At 38.6% G+C, this 26,632-nt stretch overlaps 2 protein-coding genes across 11 annotated transcripts in view; both read right to left on the bottom strand.

The window, feature by feature from the left end:
• Positions 1-88: 88 nt before the first annotated feature.
• On the bottom strand, positions 89-1,570 carry LOC108610927 (uncharacterized). Its single transcript, XM_018003307.2, has 5 exons — positions 1,412-1,570; positions 1,058-1,363; positions 828-979; positions 516-767; positions 89-453 (listed from the first exon to the last, which is right to left on the bottom strand). The coding sequence occupies exons 1-5, from the start codon at positions 1,464-1,466 to the stop codon at positions 340-342; spliced, it is 879 nt and encodes a 292-aa protein (XP_017858796.1). The 5' UTR covers positions 1,467-1,570; the 3' UTR covers positions 89-339.
• Positions 1,571-2,013: 443 nt separating this feature from the next.
• Positions 2,014-26,632, bottom strand: part of Oatp30B (Organic anion transporting polypeptide 30B) — a 29,719-nt gene continuing 5,100 nt past the window's right edge. For 8 of the 10 annotated variants that reach the window (XM_089466314.1, XM_089466309.1, XM_089466317.1 and 5 more), the window contains 7 exons: positions 8,881-9,232; positions 6,549-7,588; positions 5,644-6,480; positions 5,150-5,564; positions 4,939-5,090; positions 4,737-4,878; positions 2,014-4,683 (listed from right to left, as the gene is read on the bottom strand). In XM_089466314.1, coding sequence (XP_089322440.1) covers positions 3,771-4,683; positions 4,737-4,878; positions 4,939-5,090; positions 5,150-5,564; positions 5,644-6,480; positions 6,549-7,588; positions 8,881-9,134 — 3,753 coding nt within the window. In that variant the 5' untranslated portion in view covers positions 9,135-9,232 and the 3' untranslated portion in view covers positions 2,014-3,770. Of the gene's footprint in view, positions 4,684-4,736; positions 4,879-4,938; positions 5,091-5,149; positions 5,565-5,643; positions 6,481-6,548; positions 7,589-7,837; positions 8,824-8,880; positions 9,233-19,390; positions 19,662-26,632 lie in introns of those variants that run through there. The other 2 variants (XM_089466316.1, XM_018003302.2) reach the window with 2 other exon arrangements.

The raw sequence follows: 26,632 nt of genomic DNA, 5'->3' as shown, positions 1-26,632 counted from the left end.
ATTAATGCTGAGGGTTCTCTTTCAAACTAGAGGTGAATCGAGAAGATTAATTAGACTTTTTACAGATTGGCATTAGTGTGGAGACAAATTTGTAAAGTACATCAAGTAATATTTTTTTATATGTTTCTTAAAAAATAAAAATTCGTTACATATAATTATTAAATAGAGTACAAAATATTAATTTATAATTAATTATTTATTATTTCTTCCGATTTATGGCATTTATAGCAGACAGCCTGTATCATCAGCGCATATCCAATTCTAATCAAATTCCAATTCAATTATTATTTACAGCATTTTCACTGTAGCATTCATCAATTCCAATTGGATAATCAGACTCTAATCTTCCTCCTCTTGCTCTTTTTCCAATTTGGTGCGTATTTTGTTCTGTAAGCGCGAGCGCAAAAGCTCACGTCGCAGGGAATTGCTTTCAGCTTCTACAGTCTCGACGAGCTGCAATGGGAATCGATTATCATTATCAAGCAATAATTGTTTGTTTGTTGGTTGTGACTTACGCTTTGTGTCATTGCAGCGCGTTCCAGTGATTCAGCATCGGCGTCGTCATTCTGCAAACAGCTGTCACAAATGGACGAGGCCACATGCTGACGATAATTGCGACACGCCTGTTCGGTGGGCTCGTATTTGGGCGGTGGGTCATCATCGTCTGCTGGAGCTGAAGCTGCTTGTGCTGCACGCTCGTTCAGTTGCGCCTTGAGCGCTGCCAACTCTTCGCGCAAACTTTTATTCTGCATCTCCAGCAAATCGACCTGTGTGTATGAAGGCTTATTAAAAGACGCAAAGTGGTTTACCAACTTGATTTTAATTACGCTTTCCAATTCAAAGTCCATTTCATCAATAATGTCATAGGACTCATCTAGCGCCGCTTGCATCTTTGCTAGCTTCGCTTGCAGCTGCTCTACTTCCGCTGAGCTGTTTTTGTTCTGCTGGGACTTACGCTTCTCAAGCATCATTTGTTGTTCTGTTCCGATTGGATTTGGTATTGAATATATGCACATAGACATCTACATATACATATGTATTTCTCATTCATTCTCACCTGATTCCCGCTGAGCCACTGCTGACTTCATTACCAGCCCCGTGAGTGTCTTTTGCCGTTTGAACATCTCCTCCAGCGCTTTGCAGCGTTTCACCTTCTCCAGGTATGCATCCTGCAGCTTATTGTATTTCTTCTTGTGCATCTGCAGAGTCTCCACTAAGCGATCGCGTTCCTCTTCCAATTGGAATGCCCTAATCTTAGCTTCCACATTCACTGTGGCATTCGTGTGCTGATCTGTGGAGACGCGGTTCAGTCTGTGGCGCAGCAGAATGTTCTCTTCCTCCAAGCGCGTATTCTGTGCTTTAACTGGAATTCAATTTAGCGCCAGTTCTGATTGGCATTACGTATACGCACCTGCATCCAGTTCTGCATAAATCATTTGCATTGCGGATGAGCCTGGTCGCTCCATGTTGCCAACAACTGAACTGTTTTCAACTGTTTTGATTAGTCAGAAGTTTCCCGAGTCTTATCAGTCAATTTGAAATAAGATAAGCTATCAACTTATTGCCATATACTGTTGCCATATCAGCAAAAAAAGGCAAATTTCTTGCAATGCAATCATAATCAAGTTTTAAACGAAATAAAAATAAAATGTAGAAAAGCACAAATACATTGTCTTCTAATATCTTTTCAAATCTATTTAAACTCCAATTGGACTGGACAGCACACGAGTTTAGCCACTTCAACAACCCCATTTAAAAGCTTGCTGAGCAAAAGCTCGTATTTGTTTGGGTTTTCGTATTAGCTGCATTAGGGTGAACCAAAATGTTGTTGTTTTAATTAAGGTTAAGGTTTAATTTTTATTAAAGTGTTAAAAGTTCTACATAAATGATTAGTAGGTTGAAAAATATGTGTAAGAGCGGTTTAATATAAAACTGTAAATGCTGAAGGATGGTCAGACGGGCAAGGCTAAATAGACACAGTTCGTCATCCTTAAAGTTAAATAAAACATACAATTGCATTTGTCTAGTACATTTATTATTTATTTTGTTTGTATAGTCTCATGTTTTCATTTAATTCATATTGGTAATTTAATATTTTCACTAAAATAAAAATATGCATTTCTTAATGCGCTAAATAATTATTGATTTATGTTTAATTTGCTCGCACCTAATATTGAGTTACGCAGCTAAACTGTGTGTTTCATAAAATCCATTGTACATCCATACATATATCATATCATATCATATATCATTGTATAATTGCATATCTATAGTGGTGTACGTGAGGTTTGCTACAGCGGGGATAGGGGGAAATGTGCTCTATTTGTATTATTTATGACTTCTGACTTGGTGTTGGTGTAAACTTTAGTTGTATTCTATATATTTTTTCGAAAATAATTGAATAGAGCAGCAAGTCGATTGGGGGATCACATGAATGCAATGTGAAAGCTTTGATAATCCGTCAATAAACAGATGCAACTGTCCAATAAGTATCCAACAGATACTAGCTATGCCTAACTAAACAGATACTAACTAACTATGTGTATGCTAACTTACTAACTTACTCTATATATGTATTTATTTAGTGTATAATTAATTGATATATTTAAGGCATTATCGCTATAGTACGACACTCTCTATATTAAACTGTGGCTCCAATCGATTATTGAAAACATGAAATTAAGGAATTCGTTCTATTCGCTCGTCGAGATTTTTAAAATATATTCGCTTTATATGTGTGACTCGAGCTTAATTTTATTTTCTTTCTGTATTTCGCTCTGATATGAGTTCCTTATATAATCTGACACAATATATAAACACAAAATATATATATTGTATTTTTGTAGTTAATTTACTTATAATATGTATTCTATTAATTGCGTTTGTTTTAATTATTATTATTACGTTTTATTTGCATTACTCACACATCATTTCACAGCACAATTTCCATTGACAATTGTTAAAATATTGATATTATTATATTAGTTCAGCTGTATGTTCAAAATTTTCTATTGTTTCTCTATGCTTGTAAGGGACGCAGTCAAAATATTTGCACATCAAAAATTTCGCATTTCGAAACCGAGATTTGAACAGTGTAAAAGCTTTAGGGATCAAATATACAAAATCGTTAGCAGTTTACATCGATCTAATAGTCTGGAATTTAATATAGTAGTAGGTATGCTCTTATTAGGGTCTCTAATCGGAAAACATGACTTCGACTTGTAACTTTGGCAGCTGGCGACATGTCTGTCCGATTGAACTCAGCTGAGAGGGTTGGTTCTGTCTCTAGAAGATAATTCATGCATTCACATTGCGATAAACTATTGATTAACTGTTACGTCCACTCTGGAGGAACAACAGTCAAATAGCTCTTAAAATGTAAATGGTACGTATACAATATAAAATATGCCTATCACAAGGAGCTAAGACTACAATACGAATCTACAATATGCTTACACAATAAATATACTAATTACAAATATTGTTGCAACGCTCCAAATGTGAACTTCTGTGAACCGTTTTGAAACATTGTATAAAAGATTATTTTCTTGTTATCTACAAGGAAAGTACAATTGAACACTTGGTTGTAAGTACAAGTACAGTAGCTGGTTTCAGCTTTTAAGGAAATCATAAAGTCAGACACAGGGTTGGTGGATCCGTGCTTGCAAGTGGAGGCACGCCTGGAATGCTAGCGGAGCTCTGCAGGCGTCTCCGTCTCCGCACAAGCCGAATCAGCTTAGATTGCACAGGAACATGTAGAAGTATCGCAACTACAAGCGAATCGAATTCGACTCCTCCTCTTCATCGTTATCGTTAATTAGCTCGTTGCGATCATCGTCGATCTGAATCTTGTGATGCGACGTATTTCGTGTGTGCTGCTGCTGCTGCTGCTGTTGTTGCTGTTGCTGTGGCTGCTGCTGTGCTGGTCGATTCAGCGTGCCAGCCGTGCCATGGGCATTAGTCGGTGCTACTGCTGGAGCTTCTACGTTGCTGCCAGAGGGCAGGATGCTGTAGTTAAGATCTTTTGAATTGGTACGACGATGACGCAAAATACTGAGACCACTCGATGATGACTCAGGTAAGGCCACTTGACTGTTCAGATCCTTCGAATTGGTCCGCGAGTGGCTCCGCGATCCACTGCTGCCCTCCACCTCATTGGAGTTCTTCACCTTGCTGGCATCAGCCACCACGTTCTTCAGCACATTGACATTCTTCTTGGGATTGCTGTGATGTGAGTGCGGATGCCGCAGAAAGTCCGCATCAAAGCGAATATTGTTGGGCATATAGATCTGATCGTAGCTATGATTGCGCGAGTGCTTCTTCACGAAATGGCCACAGCCCGTGGTTAGCTCGTCGTCGTCATCCTCCTCGGCGTATTCCTGAGGCCGCAGCTGGTTTTGTATGAAGCGTATGGGCAGCGATGGATCGTCGCGCAGCGTCTTGTGGCGCACATCATGTGGATTCAGATCAGTGGAGTGATTACGTGTGTGCGACTGCAGCTTCTTCAGATTCGTGAACTTATTGCCAACGGCATCTGAAGCGCTGCTAGCCACATTGTGGTCCTTGGCAAAGCTCTTGATCATCTTCACATCGCACGAGGCGCTGCGGAAATGCTTCTTTGACTTGGTCTGCGGCACATGGCAGCTGTTTACCGCTGGCAGCACATGTCCACACTTGTCGTAGCTGCAAAGAGTTTCAATTAGTTGCGGCATCAGCATAACCCAACCATAGCTTACCAGTATTCCAGCTGCATGGTGCGCGAGTCGTTGCGCGATTCGTTGCGCGAGTGCCTCAATATCTCAGTGGGGATAATCAGCTCGCCATTGCCTGCCACGAATCCAGTGCTCGCATCCCCGCCCGTCAGCTTCTCCTCGAATACTGCAAGCAAAAGAAAAAAAACATTTGTTAATATTTCGAAAGGATGGTATGTGTACTTACGTTTGTCCAAACTGATGATGGATCCGATGATGGGATCGCTGGCGTTCAGTGGCTTCATTTTCTCAAGCTGCTTGCGCCTGCGCACGAGCCACCAGTCCACAATGAAGATGAACAGGGCAACTAGCTTAACGGACGCACACAGACCCACATATCTGAAGAGGAAGAAGGGTATATTAGTCGACAGTCGGGTATGGTTAGCTCCAGCGCTTACTTGTAACGAAACTTCTCTATGTCATAGATGAGACAACGGCCGCCCTTCTCGCCACATGACGACTTCCACAACAGACACGTGGAATCGATGAGATTGCCAAAGACAATGGGCGCCGGTATATAGCCAAATAAGCGGAATATCACGAACTGCATGCCCAGGGCAAAGGAGCGCTCCTCCTCGGACACGGAGCGCAGCACAATCATTAGCAGCGGCATCTGCGTGGACGCCACAATGAATGTCATGAAGAAGAGCAGTATGAGGAAGGGGTAAATGGTGCGGCAGGGCGTGGCACACGGTCCAGCAGTGGCCACCGGCACGACAGTGACCTCAGCAAAGTCCTCGTTGGCACTCAATGCCTGAGCCTGGCTGCCGCCAGCGCCCCGATAAATGCTGCTCGAAATGTTGGCGTGAACACCTGCAAGAGGAAGCGAAAGGAGAAGGAAGTGAGCTTGAAGAACTTTTTTGTTGCTGAATAGCAAACGAGGCACACTCACAGGCACAGTTGGTGTAGTTGGAGCTGGACGAGAAGGCAGTGCAGCCGGCGTGGCAGGGACTGAAGTAGGTCAGGCCATTGTTGCCGCAAACAGGTTCCACTTCACTGGTCAGGCACTCGCAGCCGAAGTTGCAGGCGGCCGTCAGATTCACCTGGAACGGCTGGTCCAGCGTCGAGCCGTGCTTGGTGTAGTAGGGTATCGTGGTGCCGGCCATCTTCAGGTTGTCGCAGCCCAAGAAGAACAGCATCGCATAGCAGGCCAGGCAGATGACGTTCGTGATGAGCACGAACTGCACGGCTCCCTTTGGCTTGAGCTGAAAGCGCTTGAGCACGCAGCCACCGATGAAGATGCCAATGCAGGCACCAGGCACTGCGATCGAGCCGGTGAATATGTTCGCCTGGCTCTTGCCCAGACTGAACTGCGTCTCCAGATATTTCGGCAGAAACACGACGAAGCCAGAGACGATCATGAGCTCCATGCATGCGCCGAGGCAGGTGACAATGTACACGGGATTCTTGACCAGGCGCAGCATGGACTGCGGTATATCCTTGATGTCCTTGCCATAGCCAGTGTCCACCTTGGGCGGCGAATGCGTCTCCTCCTCTTTGGTCGTCACCGCGACTATCTCCTTCTTCACCTTGCCCAACTCATCCGTGGCGACAGCGCCCGAGTTGTTCGGCAACGTCAGCTGCACCACGCTGCTCTTGCGTATCTTCTTCTTCTCGCGCGTCAGCACCTTGGGGAAGGAGAAGAACGGAACAGCCACCACGAGCAGTATGACGCCGCAGAGCAGAAAGCCGCCCCACCACATGCCCACCCAGCGACGATCACCAGGAGCTGCAACGAAACATATCGAAGATCGGGTTAAGACTCTAATATATATCATTTATATAGAATGTACTCACTTATGGATATGATGGTGGAGGAGAGCGAGTCCATGTGGAAGGAGAGCAGGTAGGCGCCAAGCAGAAAGCCAACGACTGGACCAAAAGCCGCCATGCTGTACATGCAGCCGATATACATCGAGGAGCTCTCGGTGCGCACATGATCGTCCACATAGGTGGTGCCCAGCGTGAAGAGCGGACTGCCTCCGCAGCCGAGCAGCAGTTGGGCGAGCACAAAGAGCAGAACGGGCCCTGTGGTGGAGGCCTTGCCCTCCAGGCAGTTGTCTTCGCGCAGCGTGTGCGGCGCCAGGGGCTGATGGGAGAGTCCACTGGAGAGTCTACCCAGATCCATGTCCTGATCCCGCACCAAGGCGCTGCGGCAAATGTTGTCGCTGCTCTTGTTCATGAGCGCAATGCCCGGATTCTGCTCACCCGTAAAGTGCGGCACCATAAACACCAGCGAGCCGATGCCCATGATGACGGCACCGATGCCAATCCAGACGGGTATATGCCGCCGGCTGCCCAGGTAGCTGACGAAAATGACGGTTATCACGTTGCCGATCTCATAGCTGGAGGCGATGAGGCCCGAATAGCTGGAGGGGATCTCGAAACGCTTCTCAATGGTGGTGATCACCGAGTTGATGTACCCCGAGCTCAGCGCCTGCTGCATCATCACCAGCAACGACAGCAGCAGCACGAATATCTTAATCCTGGCGAATCTCTGAATGCCATACGGCCGGCAATTCAATATGCCGCAGTCCCGCGAACGAAACTGCTCCTCATCCTCGTCGTCGTCGCGCTGATGATCGGCATTGCTGCTTTTGCTGGTTGCTGCAGCAGCCGCAGCTGCCGCTGCCGCTGCCGCTGCCGACGGCTGTCGACTGTGGCATTTGAGGACGGTATTATCCATGGCGATCGTCGATGTGGTTGCCAGCGACGCCTTGGTCGGCTTCGACAAGTCGCCCACATGCGAGCTGTCCTGGGTGGCATCTATGCTGCTGTCGTCGCCGCTGTTCGTCTCCGAATAGAGGCCTGTCATCTGGTACATTGATTCCTGTCGCCTGTAAGTAGACAAATCTATCAGCGCCTGAACCTCACAGTAGCTTGCCACACAATTGTCATGACTTTTCTTGTACGAATTTGAATGTAAGGCTCAATTGGGAGAAACGAAAATTGAAAGAAACTGCAATTTAAATTAATTTCTGAAATATTTGACGTTTTAACGATCAGGCAACTATGAAGTAGTTACAAAACAAGCGAAGAAATTCACGAATTGGAAGCAGTACGACTTCGAAAACCGTTAGAAATACCTTCGCAATTATGATGAACTGATTTTTTGATGGATTGATTTCCTTGAGCTATGGCATCGAGTAGCAGATATATGAGAAGAGCAACCTGATTACTGATTATTAGATCACCACTACAAACTGTATTCTATGCTCATTCCTGAAGACGGCGCTAGAAAAATCTTTGGGCTTTTGTTTTTTATGTTAAAATAGTTTTAGAAATCTAGTACAAAATTTGGAAAAAAAAACATCTGAATTTGATGAAGAAAAAACAAAATAGTCTGTGGGAAAGGCTAAAAACGAACAACGACAACGTCGGTAAATGATGTCAAATCGAAATTCATAGATTTTGTAGTCGGTCGGTAAAATTTGCTGCGGACTGCGACTCATTGAAGGATCAACGTCAACTGTCCGACCTAGAACCACGGAGCAAGTTCTAGGTTGCGCCAATTCAATCGAAGGACTGCACCGAGGACGATTCATTTGCCGTGCTTGAATGCAATGCCAAACAATGGCTTTCCGTTTCAGGCCAAAAGCCAATTCTCGCCACTGGCAACTGCAGCCGCAGCTGCCAGCAATCAACAGCCAAACAGCCAACCGATTCGCGGAGTAACTGAATGTGGCCAAGAGGCTCACGTGCCGAGCTGCCTCGAGCTGTCGGTCCGTTGGCCCGTTGGCCCGTTGGACCGTCGGCATGTCGACCTGTCGGTTGTTTGGCCTGGCCCTGACTTGACGTGCCCTCTGAGTGCTCCATCAATATTTCAATATTTGACCGAGCCGTCGTAATCGACTGCCATCGATTCTGTCTATCCCCAGTGAATTATTGATGCCGCCCGAGCTGCAGGCTATTGCCTCAGCCCCAGGCCTAATTACACAGAAAAACAGCCGCCCGCTCGGGTGGGTCGAATACGATAATTTCGAGTTGTGTTTGCACGAGCAAAGGTGTCAATTTATGTAAATGATGGTGTTTCTTTTTTTTTTTTTTGTTTTTTTTTTTTTTGTTTCTGTCTGGGTCTAGGAAATGCTTTGACTAATGTCCGATGTCGTGCTATTGCACATTTGCTCACCTGTGACCTTTGCGATGTGTTGCGCCCGCCTCTGCATCGCTCGTGCACACACCTGAGACTGAAACTGAACCTGAGCCTGAGCTGGAACAGGCGCCAGTGCCTGTGGCTGCACCTGAACTAGTTCCAGTTCCACTGGCGGTGCCTTTGTTTGCGGCAATTGATGCTGCTGCCGGACTGGATTCCTGCTCGAAGGAGGGATTCGTGTACTGCTCGGTATGTGTGTGCGATTGTGTGGATGTCCTCTTGGCTGACATAATGTTGCATTTACGTTGTAAAACCAATCATATGACACGACCATTCAATCAGTAGTCTTGCCTTGCTCCTGTCCAAAGGCTATGTCATTTCACTGCAACTGAGAAGAAGAAAAAAGTTATAGGTTATATAAAAGACTATTAGTATATGAAAAATGCTTATAATTTCTAATATTATTTTTAAAATATTGCACAAATAAAAAGTTGTCTATGAAACACCTGTGATTTAATTTATATAGAATATAGCTAGGAAAACAAGTAGGAAATTAAAAAATGTGTTGAAATGACATTTAATTAAATATTAGTCGAAAATTGGCTACAATATACCAAAAAAGTACTAATTCATTAATTCATTAATTAATTCATAGATAGTGCATTAGCCTAAATGATCCATAAAGATAATATGTAGGTTAATGTAATCTGTATGATACGATCTACATATATACATATATCATTTATTGACTGACCAGAACATACCTAAAGAATACCGGTAATATCATATCATATCCATTACTTTATTTATATAATGATGCAATAAGTAATAATATGGATTATATGAACCATAGAGAGATTACGGCAGAGTTAATATAGTCTGCGACTTTAAATGTCAGAGTTAATTATTGGCTGATTAAATGTATTAAAAGAATACTAGAAACATGCTGGAAAATACCAGAAAAATATAGATAAAAATTACAATTTTAGTCCAGATGTACCATAAAGAAGATGTGACATTAGGATAATATAATTTAATCCATTTAAGCTGCCATTGTATTAGCAATATGATATCAGAGAGTTTCTGTTCAATGACGTATTAGGAGCTTCATTAACTTTATCTTGAAACATTGCACGTAATTTGAAAGAAAAGTAATTAAAGAAATAGAAGTGCGATGCGTTTGGAAATACAAATGAACTGGCAATTGTCAGTGGCACTTCGACTTACATGAAACCGCCCACCCGACCGCCCGCCCACATGGCCCACTGGGGGAATGGGGGAGTGATGTGCCAGAACTATGAGCTGACTTAACACATGACTCAAATGATTTATTTTGCTGCTGCCAAGAGTCAAGAGCATAATCGCACTTCTATAGAAGTCATAGCGTGGAGAGAGAGAGAGAGAGAGAGAGAGAGAGAGAGAGAGAGAGAGACAGGAAGAGAGTGGGAGGGGAAGGCAAAGAGGGAGCGCATACGCACATTTCTTGTACAATTGACTTCCGGGTGTCCTGAAGTGTTGGATTCTATTGCACGACTAATTGTGCCTTAAATCTTTGTGCCAGCCAGCACGACAAGTGGCCATGAGCTGCTGCACAGGCTGGCTGCGAAATAATTACGGAAGACGCCTGGCAGTCAGCACTTTAGTGTGGTGCCAAGCACATCACACACCACACACCACACACCAGCCACACCGCGCACCACCTACTGAACCACTGAACTGCACATATGAAGCAGCTCGTGTCGAGGCTGAGGCTGGGGCTGAGTCTGGTGCCGTTTCAGATTAAAAATACACACGTTATGTGACCATGTGGCGTGGCTGTGCGGACTCGTTTCTAAAAAGGGCTGAGGACGAGTCGGGAGCTGCTAGCTGGGAATGAATTGGCAACAAAAGACGCAGTAACAAGAGTCGACGCGACACGACAGACGTCAGCTGCTGATTTCCCTTTCATTAATATGCGGCTCAGCAAAGAGCGGCAGCAGAGCAACAACTACTATGGCAACAATAGCACTTGAACACGCCCACAAGCAAGACCCACATTTACATATACTATATACTATATATACGTATTATATATAATATATACATTTATATATAAATCAACGTGTGCGTGTGTGTGAGTGCCGGTCTTTGGTCATTGCGGAGCGCTATCGATTGGCAAGCGCCGCCAAGGCAAATATGAAAATCAGCAAATGGCCAACATTCCACCTGCTGTTCGCTGTCGCGTCGTTCCGATCCCCGCTCCATCCAGCTGCTCTGCTTGCTGGGGTCAGCGCATGTAAATTGCATGGCTAATTGAAGATTTGCTGGGGCTAACTTCTGGCTCGGCTCTCTGTGCGGCTCCGGTGCTTAACCGTAATTTACGGCTTCCAATCTGACCCATTTGTTTTGGGGCAAATGCCCGGCTAATGTTCTGGCCGGATTGCATTTTGTCAGGCGCTGCCCACTGAACCAGTTAACCAATTATGTGACGCTCTTAGTGCATGTGCCCTGCGCCTACCTCGCCCTAGTCCTCACATTGCTCTGCACTACCTATATATACTCTATAGTATATATTCATTCAGTTGGTTATTCGTGTTGACCCACAAATGCTTCAGCTTATTGCTTTCATGTTTTCCATTTTTCGTGTCACAGCAAAAATGTTTTCGCCCGTCTCGCTCGCATCTCGAGTCTCGCAGCTGCGAGCATCCTCCAATGACAAAATGTTATAAATTCCTCTTGTTCATTTTTTTTTTTCATTTGCTTCTTTTACATTTTTGGCAAGAGGCCAATGCAATTTTTCGGTTTTTTGCTTGGCTAGTTCGAGAGTCCCAAATGGAGGAGTCACAAAATGAATTAAATGCATCAATATTGATGGATTATAATTGAAAATCTGTTTTCCATAGAGGAAAGAAGGATAGAAAGAGAGAGAGGGAGATTGAGAGAGAAAGCGGTAGATGGCTATCAAAACAAATAACAAAACGCTTTTGTTTAAAGCTTCGTAACAGCACTTATCACCAGAGATGCGAGTGTAAGGGTAGAATTAAGCTTTTAGTTATCGTATTTGTTGAGAGATTATACTTGAAGTGTAATCATAACATCAATGTGACAGTAGTTCAGTCTGTGTGTAAATATGAATGGGAGAATCTGATCATATAAAGATTATTGATCAAATCTACGAATGAGACAGTCATAATAAGCCCCATAAGCCCCAGAGTGTATAGGAACTAAAAATGATAGATCTTTAAAATAGATCAAATGTGAAGGAATTAATAATTCCCGACTAAATCGTGCTTTCTGGATTTTTTTATTAATTTTTATGATATTTCTCTGTACCTATTTGCAATGAAGAAAGCTGTAATTTAATAAAAATATAGATATTATAAGAATTAGGATTCATTATAAATGAATTTTGACATTAAGAAAAATTCAATTATAGAATTCAAATTTGTATTTAATTTCATTCTAAACTAAAAAAGCCATGTTTATTATAAAAATCTATAGAATTGTTTTGGTTTTTTCCATTAACAAATATTATAGCTTGAATGCGAATAATTCCACAATGTAGTTAGGTAGAATAGTGTCAATACTACGAACATAGTCCGAACAAGTAATTATACTCCAGATATGTTTACTAACACACGGACATGACACTCTTGACATTTGTTTTTTGTGCGTAGTGAAAGTACAAAAGTCGCAACTTATGAATCCACTTGACTCTGGCAATTAAAGATAATATGTAGCATTAAGTTTGTCCCAGAGGCTACAAGTTGTTTGGGAGCTGTCCCTTATGACCAGCTGCTGCCGATCAGCAGATGGGCTTTTCGTGACATCGATTATGGTCGAAATTACATAACTTATATAATTTTTTTTTTCTTTTTTGTTTTTCTTGGGTATACAAGACGAAATGCGCAACGATTTGTAAGTTTTTGCAGACTCCAAATGTGGTTAGATTTATTTTCTGTAATGTTACAAGACAGTTCATTATTATGTTAATTTATATCATTTTTTTTTTTCTTTAAGGAAGCTTCAATAACATTAGGTTTTCATCAGGCATAAAATACTTTGTAAGATAGCAAGCTAGCTGACTAAAACCTTAAGTTCCATCTTCAATTTGAATTTCAATTCGTTTCTGTCTCTATTCGTCTTTCTCTCTCCTCTTCTTTTCTTTCTTTCTCTTTCTCTCCATTTCTTTTACTGTATTTTCTTTAGCATTATCTTTTGTCTCTTTCTCTGCCGTTCTACCGATCTGCAATCTTGTCTATATTCCAATCTCAAGCATTTGCTTGACGAACGATTATTATAGTAATTGATAAATTATATACTTTAAATGCACTATTAAAAATTCATTTTAATTTATATCTGTAGTTCAAGATTCTCTCAAAATTCAATTTTAAATTGGGTATTAATTGTTTTCCTCTACTGCTGCCACTATGAATTGAATTGCTCTGAGGGTGAATTAGCAATCGCTAATATTAGATATTCAAATTGCGATAGGTCAGCTGCTAATTAAGTGCAAGTCATTTTGTTGTTTGGCTGAGTCAATTTGTTGTGTGTTGCTCATTTTTACGTTCAATTTTCAACATGATTTGCTCCACTGTCGATTGCCATTTGTTTTTGCATAACTTTTACATGACATACATGTAATCCAGTTAGGCATGACACACTGTCAGCCAATGTGGGACCGCATGGCCTTCAATGTTGGCCAAAACCTGTACCACAATTACCAATGGCCACACATACAGATACAGTTCGAGATATAGCTACAGTATGAATATACTTTCTGAGTCTTAGATACGAATTTCAGACACACCAGATACTAGACATAGAATCAGAAAGATGCAGATACTCACAATATGCAGATATGTATATATTTGATATATTGACTAACTAGATACATATTGAGTCTCAGAAATATAGATAAAATTGTAGATACAGATACAGAAAGAAGTAGATACAAAAACAAGTAGACTTATGAGTATAGATACAAATTTTTACAATTGTTTCTAGATGCAAAGCATGGATAAACATTTTCAAGTAAACTAGTATAGATAAACACACGGTTCACAGATAAAAATACAAGTGCAAGTATAGATACAGATACAGCATAAACATAAAAATAGATTACAGATACAGATACAAATGGAGAAACTTTTTCAATAGACAGATACAACCCATTCATATAGAATCAAATACAGCAATAGATTTTGTGTAGATATAGTGTGTTGTTATAGATACATTTGCAGACACACCCAGCTGCTTCGCATCAGTTCTATAGTCGAAGCCATATTCCAGTAGAGCTTAATGTTAATATGCAAAAGCCAAAAGAAATAACGACTAAATAAGCATTCATCGTTTGCAGCTCATGATTAACGGAGCGCTGGCTAGCTGTACCGTTGCCAATAATCGAGGCCAATGCTTTTCGCAAGCCTAAGCACAGCTCTAGAACAAAGGCAAGCATTTCGCCAAACAAGATCAACTGCGAAGCCCAGCAGCAAAATCGCAACTGGCAACTGGCAACTGGCAACTGGCAAATGGCAAATGGTAAATGGCGATTGGCCGTTCGTTCGTTCAACTCGCAACGAGTGAGTCAGGTGCCACCTTAGCGTGCACCCTTAGTGAGCAGATGATAGCAGAAGAGGCGGTGGGGAGGGGAAGGGAAGGGGGGCAGACAGACAGATCTTGAGCAACAATGAACAAAGGCGAAGCGGAGCCAACGAACGATCTTCGTGCTTGTGTGGCACATTGAAAGTGACATGTGACTTTTTGCACAATTAAAAGTAATCATAAATTTTACAATTGTAATTGTAAATTGCGTATTGCGCATTGCATTAGGCAGAGACATACCCAGACACACACACACACACACACACACACAGACACAGAAATGTTGGGAACTGGTTAAGAGGATTAGTTACTCCCTGCTTACTCCCCAAGCAGCAAACACTGTCTCAAGCGAACTGTAATCCGATACACTCCATCTAACTGACAATGCCCCGATGGCCCGTTGGCGTTGTGCTCCGCGAGTCATTTGGGTGGTTGGGTGTTTTGGGTGGTGAAGCATGTCAACGATATGCGAAGCCCCTCGCAGTCAGCACCACAAATGCACAAACGCACGAAATGCAGCTCTGTGGTGCTTTAGCTGAAAGCCTTCCAAAACTTACTTCAAGTAAATGCACAAATGTCTCAATTGCAGCAAATGGGAGCATTGTGGGGCGCTCTTAGCATTTCGAAACCCGAGATTGCAGTTGTCTAAATAAACAGCAACAAAAAGATTTATACACATATAGCTATGTATGTATCTTTAAAGTAGCGAAAGTAAAGCCAACGAAAAGCCCGCATTTAGTTCAACCTAATTGGTGCCTGACAACAAATTTGGCAACAAATCATTTGCTTGAGAAACGAAATTATTGTTATATTCGCTGTGTTTAGCTCCGAAAATATTTAAACAGGTTTTTAATTAGGAATCGGAATACGCATTTGATTAGCCCTAATACTATAATCTATATAAAATATGAAATGAAATTAAAAATGGATTCCATTCCCAGAATTTGGCAAAGCTCAAAGCTAAGCCGAAAATAGTTAAAAGTAAGTTGACTTTCTTCAGTATATATATTTAAATATATACACACATGTGTACAAAATATAAAAATATATATTTTTTATAGCAAAAAAAATTATTAGGCAGTCAATAACGCCCGCTTTGCAACATTGCGCCTATAAATTACAATTATGAGCTGATTGATGTTGATTAAAACTGAAATAATTAATTATACATGTTGTATGCCCAGTTTGGATTTTTGGGGAAAAAACTAATGGAACAATATCGACAATTCCCGCTTGGCATTTACGCACTTAGCGTTCTGCTATTAATCTTATTATAATTCACTCAATGTATTTTAGACACTTGATAACTAAAATAAATGTGGGTCAGAAAGTCAAGCAACATTATAATCTAACGAACACCCTTATCTCTCTCAATATATATATTTCTCGAATGCGTATTTAATACTTGTATAGACAATGTTATTCTTATTCTTATCGCTGAATAATATGCAAAAATATATATTATTAAAAAATTATATATTTACATAAAGAGATAAATTTCATATTTTAATACTTTATATATAATTTTTATATTTATTTATAATTTTATTATTAAAAATTATGTATTTACATAAAGAGATAAATTTCATATTTTAATACTTTATATATAATTTTTATATTTATTTATTATTTTCTTAATCACAAGAGTAAGTATGGGGCTGGAAGCCCCTGTCTGGTTTACGTCTAGAGCCAACTCTCCATCGTTAACCTTGGTTCATTAACTCTTCGATTAATATTGCTGACAGTTACATACATACATACATACTTGCATATAGTACAAAATACTAAATAACTTGCAATTAAATTCATAGCCAGAACTGTTTTCCACATTTTCATACTTCTACACTATTTAGAATAATTATGTTCTCTTCGGCTTTTAGTTCCCCTCTTCAAGCAGAAACAATATAATTTATAGCTGTCTATTCGAATATCTGGCATAGGTGTACAACCTGTTCACAGTTTATTATGCAAACATTTAGCACCTCGTTTCAAATGAGTTAACTATAAATAATATGCGCACACACGCAATACAATTTCTGTGTTTCTTAGATCAGCGTATAACATTGTCGATCTGAACTTCTATATGAGACATGCCATTTGACTAAATCAAAGAGAACTGATGTTAGAGTATAAGCTAAAGTTATTTTTTGTGTATTTGCACAAAGCTCGAGCTGTTCGTTGTAAATTGCCCAACACCATTTTGTGTACAGAGTTAGCGATAATTGTAATTATACGAGTGCTCCGTAGATAGCTGCATCATGAAGCTTGCCCACACAATGGACTTTCCGGTTTAAGGTTTACTCGAAGCTCTAGCCATGGAAAAGTTAAAGCAAAGCAAGAAACAGAAGTGCGTGCATGCCCTCCCTGGAAGGAGATTATCAAGTCATCAATGTCAAGTAAAAAACGGTCGAGGTTATGCCGCACATTACATAAGTAGAGTAGCGTAAAGTAAAGTAAAGAGAGAGCGAGAGGGAGAGAGCTTTATATATAGTGGCATATCTCTTCGAATAGGTAAATAGCTAGCTACATATGAGTGTATCTGGTGGGCACGATGCGACGCCATAATTCTAATTGTTTAGTTTTCAAAATGTCCGCACTCTTATCAGCGCGCTTATACAATATATTTTCGTAATTGCTTCCACTGCCGCTTCTATGGGCAACAAGCCACAGGCAACTGTCGGCAGTCAAGAGTCTCTCTATTTGCGCAAATGTGTTACAAATATTTATATAAATCAACGGGCGTGGAAGAAGAGCTAGTCTCTAACAAAGAAACAATTTTCAAATACATTGTTTGCCGAGTTGGCCGCAGCTGCTGTCTCAGTGTGCATAATTATCAGCACAGTTCCGTTTCGTTCCGTTCCGTCCCACTCTTATCAATTGGCAACAAATGGCATATCGAGTGACAGCATATGCCATTTATCACTCTCTGCTCTCATTATCAGCTCGCCGATATCTCAAAAACGAGCTAATTTATCTTCAAGTAGATACACAAACAATCTTGGAAATACTAAGAAAATAACATCTTTTATGTGAATCACAAAAAATAGCACAAATGCAAATATCCCCAATTTACCTTGAAGATAAGGTAAATTGAAGATATTTGTGTTTCCACTTATCCATTAGAGTAAACAAACATCTTTTATTGGTTCCGCCTTACAGAACCAGTGAATCATATATGGTTAACTAAATAAGACTTAATTGTATTTGAGCTAATTTTAATTTGAACAGGCATTTCTTAGTTCTAATGGCTTCATTTAAAAGAATGTTTAGATTTAGTTAACCTGCACGTATAACTGACTCAGAAGTTTTGGTAATTAACTTAGTTGACCAATTTCTATCAGCTCTCTACATATTTCACATTGAGCAAACTTTTAGTGGGGCTTTTGCTTTTCGAATCAGTGACTCAAAAAATGGAGTTTTTATGATGCCTTGTCTAGACATATCGATTGCAGTTGTTTATGCTGTCTGGAAGTATATCACATAGAACTGAAACTATGACTCAAACAAATGTCTTTTGCTCCATTTCAGGAAGATTAAGATTGCAATTTATCATTACATTTTGTTCATACACACAATAACTATGCTTCCAGAAAATTTCTTGTAGTAGGACTGCATCAACTTGCAAAATTCTTCTGTTTGACTTCAGGTTGAACCTGTTCGATGACAGCCTTGACTTAGATATTACAGAACATGCAACAAAGTCTCGTTCAAGCTTCAGAATCAACTTTGCTCAGACCTGTTGGAACTTTAATATATGTATATGGGCAAACTAAAAGAGAATCTGACAGCAATGATGCGGGCTGGCTTAAAGTTTTGTGAAAGTCCGTAGTTTGTATCTCTTGATGCTTCACGACTAATGCAAAAGGCAAGCGAATCGGCAGCGAATCAAAATGAAAATAAAATAAAACAAGTTTTGCAAATTCACTTCCTGTACGAACAAACTTATATATGGTATGAATATATATACATATATATGTACATACAGAAGCGAATGCTTCAACTTTTTAGGAAGGAACAAACAATGCATTTTGAATCGAAATTCGAAATTCGAAATTCGCTTTGTCACTGCAATTGTTTTATTTTATTCCTTGTCCGTACGAAGTATCCATTAGGATTCTAAAAATGCCTCACAGTGAGTAAAGCGAACGGGCAATTAAACATCACACAGAAAATGTGACTTACAAAGCAAAGAAAATAAAAACAAAATACAATATGCATTGAAACAAAACAATCGAGAGACTCGCAGCAGGCATGACACATGCCCCATTCAATTGACATGAAAGCGCCAACCTGCTGGACAATTTACGAGTTGGCTACTCAAACAAGTTTCTTTATTTGGGGCCTCAAAGTGGCTTTGAAAACTTTTTTGTTGTTTTTTTTTTTTTTTTTTTTTTTTTGCACATTAATGACCTTTACCATTTTAGCCAAAAGTTAAACCCACACACATACACACAACTAATCTTGAGAGCAATCTCACACACTGAATGTGGATAGAATAAAATATAAGTGAAAAGTTTGCAGATTTAATTAACTGACTGCTTGATGCTTGCTTAGACGGCAGCTTCAGCTTTGAATGGGAAAATGTGGACAGGTAAACATTTCTAAACTAATAATCCTTATGAGAATCTATTCTAAATTTTCTGTCTTCAGCAGAGATTCTTAGTAGACAAAGAGACAGCCGCACAGACAGAAAAACGTATAAACAGCCAAACATAGTATAACTGCTATAGCAGCTCAGATTTTTCATGCTGATAAAGAATATAAAAACTTGATGTTCTCTTTCAGCTAAAAACGTTTCAGAATTATTTAACTGATTCCCTAATGCCAGTTTATGGTCTAATTAAAACTTCTAATGCTGCCAACGTGATTCATCTATAAAATTTGATTTAACGTGGAATGAATATCCATTGACCAAATCACATTAATACCCCCGATTTCACTTTTATCTAAACACAATACATACCCTATGCTCTGCACTTGTTAGCTTCGAGATTCTTATTGTTAAGCAGACTCCGATTATCACATTTTCTTATTTAATTACATCAGCCAAACGGCAGACTTCCATTCAGTTGGCGCTCAGGTTCAATGTACGCGCACAGAGCAAAAGACTCAAGAAGAGGCAGAAGCAGACAGACGGTCAGACGAGCGGGATTTGTGTGCGTGATTCGCATCAGCAGCGAACTGATAGTCCGACTGTGGAATAAACCACAAAGGACGTGATCTGCGATCTACTGATCAATCTATATATACTTTATGTATATATAATTTGTATGTGTGTATAGGATGTATAAAATTAAAAAAAAAAAATGCGGCACATTTTGCATGGCAATTAGTTCTACTTTAGCTTTAGCTTTGCGTCTGGGTTTGGGTTTTATTTCAGCTGTCCAATTCTAAGATTTGTTTCTAGTCTCTTATGAGACTTACTTTCGATTCTATTGTAATTCAAAGAGGGTAAAAAAGCGCTATACACGTAAGCCGGTTCTATATGTAAAGCATTTCTAATGAAATGAATATGAAAAACGAACTTTCAAAGCTACTAATCTATAGAATCGTTAAGCAAGATGTAATCAAATAAAGCCCTACTGAAGCCTATAATAAAAGAAAAGCTACTACATTTAAAGCAAAAGTTTAGATAGAAGATATATATGATATGGCTCATAGAAGAAAGAAGGTAAAAGACAGAACATAGGAGATTTAATATGGAAGATGGATAGTAATGGTCATTTTGGTATATACCAACTTGAAAACAAAAGATGTAATATTAACACAAAAGATATAAGATTTGTATTTTTAGATAGAAATACATTAATATTACGTCATCTACCAAACACACGCAGTTATTCTCATTGCATACTTTTGGGATTCTTCGCCCCGGCTCATGAGGTGTGACGTCAAAGTGCAAGTAAATCAATGTGCATATATGTATATGCCTAAAAGCTTTTCTTCATAAGCAGGCAAAGTCACAAAGCGAGTGCGCACATTCGCTTCCCCCTATCACGAATGGAAATAATCGTAATGTAGCCTATTGGTACCAAGGTCTTCTTCTTTATGCGCCGCTTGCAGTTTGACGTCACAAACGCGTTCAGCTCTCCATTTATGGCAACAAAAACAAGTTGAGAATTATTATGCCTTGTTTGCTGCTTCTCAGATTTTCAAGAGCAATTTTTATATTCTTTTATTTTTATTTTTTGGTTATCTAAAGCTATGTGAATTTCACGCTTTTACCGCCATCAGCTGGCCAAACATTGTCAAAATGTGCGTCAATTATTTTATGAGGTAAACAAACGTGGGCATTTTCGTTTGTTTATAAAATATTCATTGCTTAATATATAATATAATAATAGCATGTATATATAATTAGATTAGCAGCTAAAGAGAGAGGCAACGACAACTTTGACACTGTAAAAATCTGCGTTTGTGTGTGCCTTAAGGCACGTGTTGTGTGTGAGCCACCAATACATTTAAATACCTTGTAGCTTAAATACACTCTCATTCACACACACATACACCCTGGTTAATCGTATAGAAAACGTGGCACAGCAACAGACCAAATTTTGTCGTAGGAGGCTGACAACACGTCGACACGGTCCGCATTGAGATTATAAATAAATTTACCATTAAGATGAAAAAATTCAACAAACAATAAAAAAAATAACAACGAAATCTGCGACGAATGAGCCACGTTATATTCAATAATAATTTATGGGCGAAGACTGTCTAAGAAACTTTGTTGTTATAGGAAGCTTGCGAAAGCAAATAAAACAGGTAAAAGTGCATGAGAAGGAGTGTGCTGCACTATGAGATACCCTGAAAAACCAATTCGAAATATAATAAATAATAACTATAAAACATTAAAATCAAATTGTAGTTTGAAAAAGAAAAGTTTATTGTTTTTAAAATTGAGATCAAATCAATCCCTCTATCTTATATACAAATCTCTGCCTTGTGCCTGCTCACAACTCAAAATATCCTAAGAAACTAGGCCACACCATAATCCAAACAACAGGGTATTCGACTGGCTGCTGCTGTGCGCTACTGCAGTTGATCTTATTGCTTTACGAGGGCTCGCTTTTATGTGAATTGTATTTACTAAAGCAAACACAAGAAAACAACTCAGATAGTGAGCTGATTATAAAGATAGAGCAAGCCGACCTCAGCAGCCACAGAAAGCATTTTGTGGCAAGTGCTGCTGCGCTGCCTTGTTCAACGCGATCTATTTACGTACTCTTTGTTTGCACATGAGAAGTGAAATACTTGTGCTTCATTGGATTAGCTACAGATACAGATGCAGAACAGTCAAGATACACAAGATGCAAATGCCTACGCGCAGTTTGAAGTCAATGATCCGAAGTAAAATCCACAAAAATAGAATTAAAATAGTTCTAGAGTCTTAAATAAATATATATATAAGCTTTTCTATAGTTGGCTAAATTAAAATATCTAAAAACTTTACAGCTCAAATAAAAAAAAAATAATATTTGGTTAAAAATAAAGATGTATTCCACATTTTCAGACTGTGATCTACATGTGTTGCAAATATGCGTGCATTTCAAGATTTTAGTATGCAATTTTATTATATTTTTCGTTTGAGAAACATGCAAAATCAATTCTCTTTATGACCGACATTTTATGGAAAATAATTATAAAGTTTGGCTTAATATTGACTATTTTTGCTTGTTTATTCTATTGTTCAGTCTTGGTAAAAACTCGAATCAAAGTTTCGGCAACACAAATATTAATCAAACTTTAGGTCTTAAAAAGTCAACACTTTAGAAATGAATTATTCGTTATTCGAATGTCAATTCTTAATTAAAATTCTTAATTCTCATTTAAAACTCTGCTAAAGTACACAAAAATATCATAAGCATTTGATACTAACTTTAGTTTCGCACTCCGATACTATGTAAGCCAAGGAGAACTAGTTTTCTAGTCGGGAGATACTTAGAGCACAACATATACTGCGAATATAAGTGTGTATGAAGAATGACATAATAGTATTTTATTCTAGTTCACTCTTATGTACAGAGTCTATAAAATTAAGCACGAGCTTTACTTTATCATGCGTCAATCAAAAATTGCGTTCAATAAGCGTAAATGAAGCTTTCTACATTATTTGCAATTCAAATGAAATTCTATTCAAACATCAGTGCATGAAATCGTCTAGCTGTAAGGCCCTGATTGAGTTACATAGCTGAATTTCTTTATTTTTTTTTATCCAAGCAAGTGAGTACTCAAAATTCTGGATATGTGCGAATGCCAATAAATATGCAAATTATTTTATGGGAATTATAAGTATTTTTAGAAAATATCATTTCCAGAGAATTCAGCAATTTGCGCTATTGACAATAAAATGCCTCCTCCCCATATGACTTATCTTGAATTCATTATCAGCCCACTTCCGGCATGGGATAACTGCAAACAAAAATTTTGTTTTAATTGTGCGACCCGATTTTGAAAAGAGCCGTGTTCATATTTTCCCAAATTAGTTTTAGATAAACACGGCAACAGCGAGTTGCACTTGCAGCAACAATAACAATAACAGCAACAACAACTACACACATTAGTATGACCTAAAAAAATTTTGAAATTCAAACATGCGACAAAGTAACATCAATCCCACAAGCACACACACACACACAGACACACTCACACTCAGGCACACGACGAATTTGCGATGTGTTGTGCCATAACAAAAATTAAATAAATAGGTGAATAGCTGCGTCCTAAATCTGTTTCAACTGTCGGCTGACACAGTAGAGAGATACAAGTGGACAGATACAGATACAGATGCATGACTACAGATACAGATACCCACACTGAGATACGCACAGTAGTTAAATTGTTTTTGTGTAGTTTCGTTGAACTTACACGAGTAAAATTATTATTACTATTATTATTATTATTATTTGTGCTATTGTTGTGCATGTGAATGAGGTGTAACATTGTTTTACTTGCAGTCCCAACAGGGTATATTCATTTTAGGCCTTGCTTTGCCAGAAAAAACCTGAAGCTAAACTGACTGAAATATTTCATATATGACCTGACAAACATTTTAATGTTAATTCACTTACAATTAGTTCTTTATTTAATTATAAACAGAATCAATTAGGTTATTTTTGCATTTGTGTGTATATATTTTTAATTTTGTTTAAAAATTCATTTGAAGAATTTATCACACCTAAGTGTGAATATAAAATATAAATATTTGATGTAATATCATGTAGAAGGCAAAAGAATTAGCAAGCTTTACATTAAATTCTTTTGATAGTATAAAAATATAAATACATATATGTATACGTCTGTATATGTATGAACTGAAATCTTCTCTTGCTCCAAGCAGACAAGAGTTGACAAATTTCATCTCAACTGCAAATATTCCACATAATGAGTAAGCACTATGTAAAGAGAGATACTACCTTGTTAGGTACGAAAAGTTCGTAAACCAAAACGACTTACACATAACACAACACAACATGTATATATAGACCTCGCCATTCAGATTTGACTTCTCAAACTTGTGAACAATATGCGCTTAGTCATAAAATATGAATTTCAGCTCAAATTATATGCGTACTTAATATATTTATATTTTCTGCAATATGAAATTACAAATTCATATACAAATCTATATATATATAATAAAAACATTTAGCGTAATTCTCTTAAAGGTAAGCTACAGGGTATTTAACAGTCAAATACCAAGTTCCAGTGTTTTTTTTTTTTTATTTGGTTTATTATATTTAAGTTTTAGTCAACATCAGCTGCTTTCTCCCAGCCCTGAGAATAAGACACGAAAGCAAAACCCACCGCATATGAAAATGAAACCTGTTTATTTGCATTTTCATTTCTATTTAATTTTTCTTGTTGAAGCCCAAACATCTAATTTGAATACATAACCGAGTTCTATTTGTGTACTCTTAAAGTCTTTTAATTTCAATATACTTTTGCTTACATTTTAAAATCTCATTAAAGCTGCCTGAAAACACATTTTAAATCGAGGCAGTTTGTAAACTTAAATTTTAAGCACTTCGTCTAGTTATTTTTATGCGCTTTTAATGGCCACTGAATTGGAAAATTTTTAGGTAGGCCGTGGCCAAATACAGAACACATCAAATGGCCAAAGCCAATGAAAGGCAAACTTTAAGTGTTTTCGTGCTTTATTTTTTGTTGTTATTTTTTGCTTTCTGTTTACTTCCTCTGAAGTTCTGCGCTTTTGTTTGTGCTTCGCATCTATATTGTTTTACCTTTTTGTGGTGAAGCAGAGCGTTAAATTAATGAACAATGATAAGGCTGGGTTGGGAACTTAACAAGTTTTTTTTATAGTTTGAGCACGCCTGGAGTAAATATGCTTAGCTATAAAAGGAATATTATTTAGCTAGGATTTAGGCATTTTTTATACAGATTAGATTGGACCACGCTTGGACGCTTTATTTACATTTTGATGACGATCAAGAGGGGGCTTAGGACAGCTGCTTTCAGGCGTTTGTCTGATTCTATGAACGTGCCAATGTTAACGTAAATAAGCTAATGATTCGAGACAGTCTCTATGACACGAACAGATTATATTTATTTAAAATAGTCGTTAGCTTTGTCATGAAATCAGGAATTGTAAATGGAATTAAATAAAGGGTTGAAATGAAGGTTTCTGTGTCTTTTCCCGCTCGCACCTAGGCTTATTAATTAATAACCCAATTTAATAATTATTTATTTTCATTTCTTTGCACCCTATATAGAGATATTTGTATTTTGAGTTAATTAGCAAAACATGCTTTGGTCTCAAATTAGTGAAATTATCAATTCAAAGCGTCAAAAGTTCATGTTTCACTCAAACGGCCTAACAAACGTATCAGCTTACATTTATTATACAATGACCGATTTGAGACCGCCTTTATTTAATGATGTGCACCTCCATTTCTAATTAGATTGAGGCAACACTTTGATTGCATCGTATGGTAATTATAGTATTTTTGTGAACTTTTCCAAATTATCCATCCAAAATCAGAGCAATTACACACTGCACATTCGTGATGTAACTATTTTCATAATTAAGGTGTTGGGGAAAACATGTTCATTTTCATTTTTAGATTATAAATACATTTCCTGCTCGGCCAATGCGCATGTTTCACAACTTACACAGAAAAAAAAAATATATCGTAAATTTATTGTGCGCTTTTACTTGTAATTAGACAATAGCAAAAACTCATTCGATGATTACAACAATATTTCACACACACACACACACACGCATTTTATATAACTTAATTGTAATGCAGGGCCAAAAGTTTTAGGCCTCAACGAAAGGGAAAGAAAGACAAAGGTGCGTCGTCTAGGCCACAAAAAATGAGTTGAAAGCAAAGCACAAAAAAAAAGACATTAACCAAAACCCAATCATATCTGGATAATGCTGAGAATTACGCTTCAAATGAGCATTACGTACATTTCGACGAATGCCGACGAAAGAATTGGCTAAAGTGTATAAGCAACTAATAGACGTCGAGTCCTTTTTGATTGAAGGTTCTGACAGCGCACATTTTTGCGGGCTGACAAAAAGAAATTCTCTTTTGTTGTTGTTGTTGTTGTTATTATTGTTGTTTTAGGTAGCTTCAAGTTTTTCCATTACGTTGTTTTAATCGATTTTCCACACATTTTCACATGCCTTGATTGTTGGCAGCAGGCAAACATTCTGCTACTTTGTAAAGTTTTTCCTACATGTATATAAATATATGTGTGTGGGTGTGTGAATATTTCTGAGTTGGTTTCGTGTTCAGTCAAATCATTGTCGGCCTAAGTTTCGACTTTCAGCAATAGTTGCTCTTGCGACTTTGTTTATGATTGATATTTTGGTTGACACTGTCTTTTATGAAACTTTTTGCTTCTCACTATGATGTAGTTTGATTTTCGAATCGAACAGAAATCACGTAATACCCCCAAAATGAGCTATTCAAATGCTAATGACATCAAATATTTTCCAAATGCCTCCACTTGAAAGTTTACGCAGCTTGCGAAATTCGCCGTTGACATTAAAGGTGAAACAAAAATAAAATAAAGTAAACAAATAACTAACAAGCTAACCGAAAACTTTCATGGGCATAGGACAGAAATGACATAGTTCAAAGTAGCACAAGTGATTTTTTTTTTTTTTTTTAGGTAAGTAAACAAGGTTTCAGCTGCAGGTGACACTGAGGTCCATAAGCTGGTTTGAGTC

Source organism: Drosophila arizonae, chromosome 3 (genome assembly GCF_054131065.1).
Source record: "Drosophila arizonae isolate 15081-1271.41 chromosome 3, UAZ_ARI_1.0, whole genome shotgun sequence".
Lineage (NCBI taxonomy): Eukaryota > Metazoa > Arthropoda > Insecta > Diptera > Drosophilidae > Drosophila > Drosophila arizonae.
The sequence above is the reverse complement of the archived record's forward strand: the minus strand, read 5'-3'. Positions and strand labels throughout refer to the sequence as shown.